At 40.4% G+C, this 10,074-nt stretch overlaps 1 protein-coding gene across 4 annotated transcripts in view; it reads left to right on the top strand.

The window, feature by feature from the left end:
* The first annotated feature begins 274 nt into the window (after positions 1-274).
* The window catches only part of CEP83 (centrosomal protein 83), a 35,180-nt gene continuing 25,380 nt past the window's right edge, over positions 275-10,074 (top strand). The window contains exons 1-5 of one of the 4 annotated variants that reach the window (XM_040063015.1): positions 275-317; positions 6,012-6,265; positions 6,615-6,765; positions 7,990-8,082; positions 8,354-8,485. In XM_040063015.1, the coding sequence (XP_039918949.1) occupies positions 6,117-6,265; positions 6,615-6,765; positions 7,990-8,082; positions 8,354-8,485 (525 nt within the window). In that variant the 5' untranslated portion in view covers positions 275-317; positions 6,012-6,116. The other 3 variants (XM_040063017.2, XM_040063018.2, XM_040063016.2) reach the window with 3 other exon arrangements.

The raw sequence follows: 10,074 nt of genomic DNA, 5'->3' as shown, positions 1-10,074 counted from the left end.
CAATTTTAATTCTTATCAAAGCGCTGTTAGCTTTATTAGAGGAATGCCACTACTGATCAGGACGTTCAAGTTCTTGCTTCATTCAAAGAGACTTCAATGGGAAAATGAGGATGTTTACGAGAAGATGCTGTTTACAGTATTTCAGCCGGTGGTAGCAGCCGACCACTGTGCGAGAGCAGCGGTGCCTGGACGCATCAGCGCGCTCAGGGAGCCCTGAGGCCTCGCCCCGCCATTGTGGAGCCCGCCCGTTTCCCCGGCAACGCTCCCAGGGTGCCCCGCGCGCCGCGGGCCCCGGCGGGCGGCGCCGCCGGCGGGAGGTGAGAGGCGCCATTTTTAAATTGCTGGGGCCGGCGGCACCCACGCCTGGCTGGTCTGTGGGTGGGGGTTGCGCTGTGCGAGGGGGAGCCAGGGTGTGCGGAGAACCGGGCTGTAAGGGGGGAGCCGGGCTGTGTGCGCGGCCGGACTGTGATGGCGGCTGGGCTGACCGCGGCCCTTCTGCGTGCTTAGGGCTGCACCTCTAGGCGAACTGGCGGGGAGGCCCCTTCGCCTCTGCTCGGGCCCAGCGCCCTCTCTCCCCGGCCCGGGCCGTTCTCTGCGCAGCTGGGACGGGAGAGCCCAGCGCTCCTCTGTGCCCGCTGCTCCGCCTCCGGAACAGCCTGCTGCGGCCTCTGCGGCCTGCTGCGTTCGGGGTCGCCCGGCACGGTTCAGGGGCAGGAGGGGGCCGCTCGCTGCTGGCGTTCGAGTGTTTACGCTTGTCTGGTTTGCTTTCCACCAGCGATTCTCAGCCACGTTCGCTGTGAGGAAAATCATTATTTTTCTGTGCTTCTGGATATGTGTCAACCGTGCCAGTGTTGTTTCTCTGACCGAGCTCCTACGTCCATAAGTAAAAAAAAAATTAACAATAAAAAGGTGACTTAAGTGGCCTGCTTGGCCTCTCACTCGAACTTCGTCCATGTACTGTAGAGTGTATATAAAATCACGTTTCTGCCTACAGGAGATGTGGGATACGTATGCCAGTGTGAAACTTATGCCCTCCCTGAACATCGTGATTTTTCAGTCAATATGAAAGGGAAGTGATTCTTCAGAAGAGTTTTGGTTATGGACTAGAGCTGTATTTGCAAAAAACAGCCATTTGTATGCCTAAACAGATAAACAGAACTTTGAATGAGATTTTAGTGAAAATTTATGTGTGTTTGAGGGTTTCCTGCCATGGAAATACAGTGGAAAAAAATGCATGGCTTGTATAGACTGGCTGCTCTTGAGTACAGCTCAATTTACCAGCTGAGCTCTCATTCAAAACTCAGTTTGATCAGTAACTACTGTCAGTTTGACTTGGTAATGTATGTGGCTAAAACACAAATTTTAACCCTGAGTTAAGAGTTTGTTTGTTGTTTTACACCTAATAAGTAACAGGATCTGTAGTATAAGGACAGAAACTGAAAGGGTGGTACCATGTGCTGTGTGTTTGGATGGACACTGCAATAATATATGGTAAATTGTTGAAACTTTTACCTTGAACAGTGTTGTGGAGGGAGCGATAGAGGCTTGCATGAGGTTGATGTCTTCTGTGTTGCAGCTGTCATACAGATATTCTGCAGTATTTCTGTGAAGGTGCACAAAAGTGTTAAGTGTTTATTTTCACTGGATTCTCTGCAGTAACATCTGAGCAGTGTCCAGGTTATGGAACTCTCTATAACAAAGGTTTTCCTGTTTCTCTCTGGTTTTGCCTCCCTAGATTTTTTTTTTTAAGGTGATTGCTTTGACGGTTGCAAGTTGCTGCTGACAGTTCCATAGAATATGGACTGTTACAGTAAAATGTGGTGTGCTGTCACATTTCTCAAATTATATAGAAGGGTGGTTTTTTTTTTTTTTTTTATTACACACTTGGTGTTCATGGGAATTCTGATCTCTTGTGAGTGTGTTGCATAGTTGTTTAAGATACGGTTTGTTTCACTGAACTGTGACTGTCTAAAATCTGGGTATCTAGTCCAAGGCTGTGATTTTGTGAACAACTGAGCTCTGTGCTGTGCCAGCTCCCAGCTCCTGAAAGGAGAAAGGCTTGCTCCTCCTCCTATCTGTTTACTTGGCTCTTTGTTCCTTTACCCTAGTTGGTACCAGCTGCCCACTTTCACTGATGATGTCGCTTGCTGGATTTTTCCATGAGCTCACAGACAAACTATTGAGTGTCTTCTGCTTATTTGAGTGTGTTGGCTTCTTGAGTTAAAACAGTTCATGAAGGGGTCTGATGAATAACAAACACAGGAATGAGGATAAAGAAATGAGGAGTGGAACCCTCCTGTTCCTGGTGACAGTGAGCCCTTGTGTTGGATTACACTTTTGCATTAGTTTATTATCTGGTCTTCCTGTAGGCTCTTGAGCAGGGATGAGAGGGTCGTGGTGTTTGTAGAGTTGTTTTCATGAGGCTGTGCTTTCCTTGAGTTTTCCACTCTTTCAGGCAAATAGTTAATTGTTTCAGAAGATCTTGGCTAATTCTATTAGAAAAAAAGAAAGAGCAAATAAAGAGGTCTGGAGTTGTGACAGAAGAGGCAGAGGAATTAGATCATGATTTGTGTGAAGAAGCTCTTTGACTTCCACAGATCTTACTGAGAATTTTACTGCTTGAGCAAAACCTGCACAAGGCTGAATACTGTCAGTTTTTTCATTGTTAGTTGCAAAATTATATTCATTGTATCATCTAGCTGTTTAAAACTGTGTTCAAACATGATAAATTTAAGTGTTTTAAGTGTGGTTGTGGTATGGAAAAGAGCCATGCATGAGTTATGTATGGCACTCAGGGGAATTACCAATATGTGGGGCAGTCATGTCATTTGGTTATGCCAGGTGAACAAGAAAGAAGCCTTGTTGTTGTGAACAAAATGCCATAAAAATCATATCAAGAAAAAATCATATTGATGTATCATATTTTTCTCTAAATGCAAATATTCTCACTTTTAAGAGCTTGTAGCAAAGAAAATTTAAAATAATATAGCTGAAAAATCTTGCAAAAGAAAAGCCCTTTCATGATATGCACCCATAAAGAGGAGAGATGTTCAGTAGGTCATTCAGCAGTGTTTCTTTAGGAGGAGAAATAATTGGAGAAGAAAGGTAGAATAAAGGTGATTTTTGGAAGTGTAATTGATTTACTTCACTTAGCTATTCTACAGTAAGTATTGCCATTTTACCTATAGAACGTGCATTTCCTAGGACTCTGCACCAATGCCTTTATATTTATTTCTGTGGAAAATTATGTTAAGGTTTCATAGTATGAATTTGGGGTGACTGATACAAGTTTGCTGTTTCGTAGCTTGATAAAATTTGGCATAAAATTGCATAAAGCAATAAGTAGGTGTAGAATTAAGTTTAGGTATGATGGTGGGTTTTGTTTCTTTAAAGTATGTTTTATGCTTCTCCACTTCTTGAACACATCTCCAAGAGAGGAAGAACCTAGAGTTCTTTTAAAGTATTTCTCAAAAGTTATGGGTGTAGTCCTTGTGTAATTTTGAAGATTATTTTATGACTGTGAGAAACTACTGTTAGCCATTAGCACAGAAGAGATACTGGTTGGTAATATACTTAAAGTATTTGTATCCCTAAACGTTGTTGACTATTGACAGTTTACTGTCAGAAATTATTTTGTCATGTGGGGAAAAGAACATCAAAACAACAAAAGCTTTTTTGCATGTGAATCGGTTAAATATTACAAATAGCTCTTTGTGTTTTTGAGGAAAGAACTCTCACAAAGTAATGAAATCTATCGTCTGTTTCAGTTGTCACCAGGACTACAAATCATGACATTTGCCGCTAGATGTCCCTGCAAGCCAAAAGAGATTTGTTTCCTGAAATACAGTTTAGGCTTTTGCAGTCTGGAGCATTGTTTTGTCAGCTGCAATTATCTCCCTTTCTTTTCTCCTTTTATCTTTTTCATTAAATCTTCATGCATATGAATACATGGCCAGGTGTGTGTCTTGCTTTGTAATTTGTGCACTTTCTGATAGTAGCAAGAGCTGTGAGGAGAGAATATACTTCTCACCTGCAGCAGGTTGGAATAGAGAGTACAAAAGGCTGTGCTTCAGCTTATCTTTTGGCTCTCAGAAAACGTAGTGTTTTCTTGGTGTCTTTGGCTTTATCTCCATTATGCCACTTCAGAATTACTTCTTACTCAAGTAAGGATTCAGACCCGCCTTTAAATGCTGTGTTCCTAATTCTGGGCTTTGGCTTACAGTTTGATACTTATCAATAGATAACTATTGATAGTTGGTAACTTTGATCATTATTTAGTATCTATAGCATATGAAAGCAAAGTACTATCGCCTGGTTGTTGGTTTTTTTGTTGTTGTTGTTTTCGTTTGTTGTTTGTGTGATGGTTTTGTTTATTTTTAATAGCAATCATGTTAACCCTTTTGATATGCTTAGAAATTCTTAGGGGCATGCTGCCTTGAATTTTCTCGGTGTACTAAAACTTTCTCTCCTCTCACGTGATTTATTGTCTTTAGCATCACTGATTTGTTCTTCTCATCTAGCTGTTGGTTTAACAATTGAAAATGTCTTTATAGTGAGTTTGAAAATTGCTGTTTTCCTTTTTTTCTCAACAGCCAACAAAATTCAGGGACGAAAAAGAGATTGTATTGATTAGAAGGGCCTTTGTAACCTGTGTCATTAATGTTTGAAATTGGTTGTGCGTTTAGGACAGTCACAGGAGAGTGTTCTTCTGATTTCTTCCTCTTCGTTCTCTCAGCAAATTTGGGTGAAGCAGAATACAATCTTGCTGTTGTTGCTTTGCCTAGACTAATGTTATAAGTGGTAAATTTTTCTCTGATTTTTTCTCATTTTAGCAATGGAGGAAGAAAAAATGGGAAAGAATGTCCTACATTTATGTTTTCCTGACATTATCATGTCTTAGTGGAATGGATGAGGTTTTTTTTCTGTATGGAAGACAGATTTTCATCTTGTTTATAGTTCAGGGGTTTATAAAATCAAATGGTAAGTGTTTAAGATACCTCCATGAAAGAGTGCAGTGGTAGAAAACATACATGCAAGTGTGCATGCAAGGAAGGTGAGGTATTTGTAGTGATAGAGATTTATCATTGTTTCTGTGTGAGTTTTACGTTGTACAAAGGTACACTTTGCACACCGCAGACATGGACTTCTTAGGCATCAGTCTAGCTATACAAAAAGCTAAAATGGCAGAGTAGTTGTTTTCAAAGTTTTGTAACTTCCCTTAAATTCAGTTACGGTCCTCCCTCCCCCAGATCCTGTAGAAGTGTCAGTAGTGATCAGATTAATACCTATTGCTGTAAATATCAAAAAGCACTAATGGGATGTATTAGAATACTTCCTTATTTCTCAGGAACTCTTGCAGCTTTCCTCACACCCATCTCATCACATTTTGCAAAAGTCTTTTTGGAAAGGTCACGAAAAAACACATATAAGCTTTGAAAATAAGGAAGTGATGTATTTCAGGACTGAACTGTGGGCAGGTGTCTTCCAGGCTGTCCCTAACACCTTAACTCTTCTCCAGAGAGGGCTTGATAGGAATTCAATAGAGAATTATTTGCCTTTCTTCCGACTGAAATACTGGTGTATTGATTAATACAACCTGTTAGGATAGTGTGACAGACTTTGACTTTAATAAGTAGTAAGAAAAGCTGTGTGTCTGCTGTCTGTGACCTCTGCTTGAGCTGTGATTAAAAAGGCATAATTAGGGCATCATAGTTGGAGTCTCAGTGCATTGCATAAGTAAAAATAAAATTTCATGTAATCTGTCAGATAGTAGTGCTTGTTCTTATTTTGTATTGACTCAAATGACCTTCATGTATTCAGTGCCTCTTGAAGGGCTATTACTTTTAAGGGCAGGCTGCATAAATAGAGAAGAGTTGTACTTTCAGTAAAGGTTTCTAACCTGTGTTACAGCAGAACCAGGATTCTTCTGTACTGAAAGCAAAAGCAGTATGTGAAACCTTTGAACTGTGAATGTACTTGAATGCTAATTATATGTCCTTGTATTTGTTCAGGTGTCTTGATCTTTTGAGATGTCAGCGAAAGGAGTGGATGGCCTTGTAGATTAGTTATACATTAATCTTGTCTTCTCCATACTCATCGTGAACAGTCATCATAAAATGGATGGTTTGGGCAACCTCCTTCCTCCTGTGGGTGAAAATGGTGATGCAGCTAATTCACAAGAAATACTAAAGCTTTTGATGGATGAAAAAATGCGAAGTGAACACCATAAAGCAAATTATCAAACTCTAAGGGCAGAACATCTAAGGTACATCAATTTAAACAAGTTTCTCCTTTGAGTTGTTAAAAGGTGAAGCTAAATGTTGGAAGGGATGTGTGAGATGTGTGTTAGCTATTTCTGTGTGGAAGGACAGATTTGAGTGTTGTTCATATTAGAGAATAAACAATTAAATGTTCTTTAAGACATTGCAGATAATGTTTCTGCAGTACATTTTATACTTGTAAGTATGGGATAGCTTTTCAATATATTACAGGAAGAGGATATTAATAGCTTAGTTCTTATTTGGTGCTTGTATGTATGCTTCTGTGCATCTTTTGACCTTTAAATTCTAATTTTAAAAGGTGAATATAAAGTAAATATATATTTTATCTTTCAGATTACAAGAGGATTATACCAAATCACAAGATGAACTGAAACGGTTGTTAGTTGAAAAACAGGCTGTGCATGACAAATTTCAGCAGCTTCTTGCTGACTTTCAAGATCAGTTGCTGGCTAAAACACAAGAGCTGGAACAAGTGAAGCTGCAGGTGAGACAGTTTACTGGAAGGACTTGGTATGTATTTTTATCCTGTAGTAGGGACATGCATTTTTTTCTGTCAATGCAGCATGCGTATACCCAGCTTGGATATATTTCAGGTGTCTTGAAATTTACCCAATCCAAGTAATGGCTCTCCTCTAGAGTGACTGTGGGTTGAAATGACTGTTTCCTTGTTTAACTGAATCGTCCAAATCCTGTTGTTAGGTGCTGTGTAAGACTCTCAGTCTCCATCTGTGCTTGCTCCGCTGTTAGCGGGAGAATCATCTGCCTTGGAGGGTAACTTAAGTGCCTAAACCTGTTAGGATAAGTGACTAGAAAAATAGGTATTTGTTTCTCTTTGTGATGACAGCTTTCTTCTTTCTTTTTCTTAAAACATCCCAAACCAAAATCAAACAAAAATAATCCTCAACATTTAAGATAACTTGGGTGACAATCTATGGAACTGCTTGTTTACTTAAAGTAATGTAGGACATGTTCTTAGGTAACAAATATAATCTCTAACCAAAGGATCCCAGACTCTGAATGGAGAAGATGTGCCTCAGTACCATAACTAGAACCTAGTTTCCAGAGACTTCAGGGTACAGATAAGTGAAAGAAAGGTAGAATAAATAAGAATATGCCACAGTTGTGGCTGAAATTTTTTGTTTTAAATTCTGTTTCTTGGTAGATAGTTTGCTGTGTGAACCATACCAAGAAATTGTAACAAAATACCATACAGAATGGAGCTTAAGGCAAGGAATCTTTCCTGATGTTTTTTTTAAATTCAAACCGATACCCATGTATCCGTTGGAGAACACACATTTAATGTGTTCTGCAAATAATTATTTGGTGTATTGCTCATTTTCATCTTTTCAGGATGGTTCACTTACTGTTTAGGTTGGACACTAATTCTTGATCTTTTATGTGAGACTGCTTTTCCTTCCCCCACCCCCACAAAGAAGATAAGTCTCTTGGCAATTCAGCCTGAAATTTGTGTTGCTTCTGCTGATAAATGCTGACATTCCAAATGCTTCTGTTATCTTCCCAGAATATTTTTAGTTCACTAATATGTTTTTTTTGCTTCTGTAACTACTATTGAAATTTCTTTAGAAAAACATTAAAAATTAAGTGGAATTATTAATAATTTTTGAAATACTTTCTTCCTGGCTATGTACCTATCATAGTGTAAATAACTGAATATTACTAATTATTTGTGATACTTTTCTGTTTTAAGGTGCTAACTCCTCAAAAATTAGAACAGTTAAAGGCAAAAATGTATGAGGAATTGGAGTCTCCTATGAGAGAGCGTTATCAGAAGCTAGAAAATGTAAGTCATAAGGGTTGAAATTCTATTTCATTTAGAGTTGTGATCACTGCTTTATAGTTGTTCCTAAAACCTTAGGGAAAATTAAAACTGAAAGGGGAGCAAAGTATGATATTATTTTTCTGTTACTGTTGTCCCAGGCAGGGAAGGTTGAAGTTGTGGAAGAGGGAGGAGGCAACACTCAGTTCATCAAAGATAACTTGTGTAACAATAGAAACATTGGAAATAAATTTGAAAACTTTTAATTGATTTCTTTTTTTTTGGTCTAACTTAGGAAGTAGAAAAATACAGAACACTGTATAACAAACTACGTTACGACCATACCTTTCTGAAATCAGAATTTGAGCATCAAAAGGAAGAGCATGCGCATATTTTAGAAGAGAAGAAAATAAAATATGAAGCTGAGGTACGTAGAATATTATAGCATAGCTTAGAAAGTATCTCGGATAAAGCTGCTTGAACATAGTGGAACTGTTGGTATACTTGAAGGGTTGTCAGTTTCACTCCATGTCATGTTTGTTTCTATTCTCTTAAATCTCAAAGCACTTCTGTGACTTAGCCTAAGGCTGCCTCTGTAGATTTGTTCAGTGATGGGTTGCAATATTATTTGTGCTATTAAAAGTAAGAATAACTTCGTGAGGCATTCGGGAATGAGGAGTAGAGCTTCCTTTGTTACTGAGTGACTGATTATAAGAGCCCTCTAGGGAGCGTGACGACCTGGAGCGCAGCAAACAGGAGCAGGCAAATGGGTGTGGCATGTCTCTGGGGTGTGACCACGGCAGTTTGCGCGGCAGTTCGCGTAGCCAGGGCGAGCAGGCAGGGTTGCAAGTTCTCTTGCTAGTAAGGTGTGCTGTGTGTTGTTTGAGGTGTTTCTGCTGGCTGGTCAGTTATGGGGTTTCTGTTAGTAATGGTTTCAACAGAGTCAAAAACTGGAGTTGGTGCAAGTGTATGTGACCAGGTGGAGCCCTCCAAAAGGGATGTGTCTGTACAGACCCATTCCTGCCCACAATGTTTGAGCTTATCAGTTTTTTCACAGGATGTTGTGGAGAAAGCGTGCCTGCGGTGTGAACAGGTGAATGACCTCCTTTCACTGGTGGTCGAACTTAGGGAGGAAGTTGAAAGATTAAGTGTCGCTTGTCTCTATCAGAGCCGCTGGCTGTGTTTTGCACAGGCTAGCTCAAGACTGCGACCAGACAGGAAAACTCCCCTGGGCCCTAGAAACCAGGGGAGCAGCGAAGGGGCTTTTTCCCTTATCACAGGAGAGACCACGTCTATGGCGGAAGAAAGGGGCCAGACTTGGTGAGAGGGCCTTGTTCCCGTCTTTATTCCATCCTGTCGGACCTCTGCATCCGTTCAGCTGCTCAGGCCAAGTCCTGACCTGGCCTCATGTTCTGGGCTTGTATACAGGGGTGGGGCTAAAGAAGGGGACAAACCAACACCCAATGAGGGCTAAAGAGGGAGTGGAACAGGGTTAGAGGGACATTTAAAGAAACTAATGGGAACATAAAATGAGGAACCTCCTCGGCTCCTGCCCTATCATTTGATGTCCTTTCCCAAACTCTCCAGAAGCTGGGAGGAACAGCTGAATGACAGACAGGGCTCGTAGGAGGGGACTGGGAGGAGTGACAGGGAAGAGGGATAAGGACAAACCTTGGAATAAAACACTCCAGGAGAACAGGGGAGTACAGAACAAACCATTATAACACAAAACCCAATATAAAAAGAAGTTACATAAAATACAATATGAAAACAACGCAGAGCAGAATGCAACATCTCCCCCATTTTTATCAAATTAGGAGGAAGGCTCAGTCTGTGGGAGTTGCTCACAGTTTGGATCTTGAGTACTTCTAAAACTGAAAAATAAAAAGGATGAAATCCAGTGTAAACAAAAGGTCCAGAAAAAACACTCTTGGGGGAAGAAAAGATAATTAGAGGGAGAGGGTCCAGCGCTTTCTCCTTCTCTAGGCAGCGTTGATCACTTGTGGGGCCTCTGCT

The sequence above is a fragment of the Hirundo rustica genome, chromosome 4 (assembly GCF_015227805.2).
Source record: "Hirundo rustica isolate bHirRus1 chromosome 4, bHirRus1.pri.v3, whole genome shotgun sequence".
NCBI classification, from domain to species: Eukaryota; Metazoa; Chordata; class Aves; order Passeriformes; family Hirundinidae; genus Hirundo; species Hirundo rustica.
Note: the sequence above shows the minus strand (reverse complement) of the source record. Positions and strands in the feature narration are given on the sequence as shown.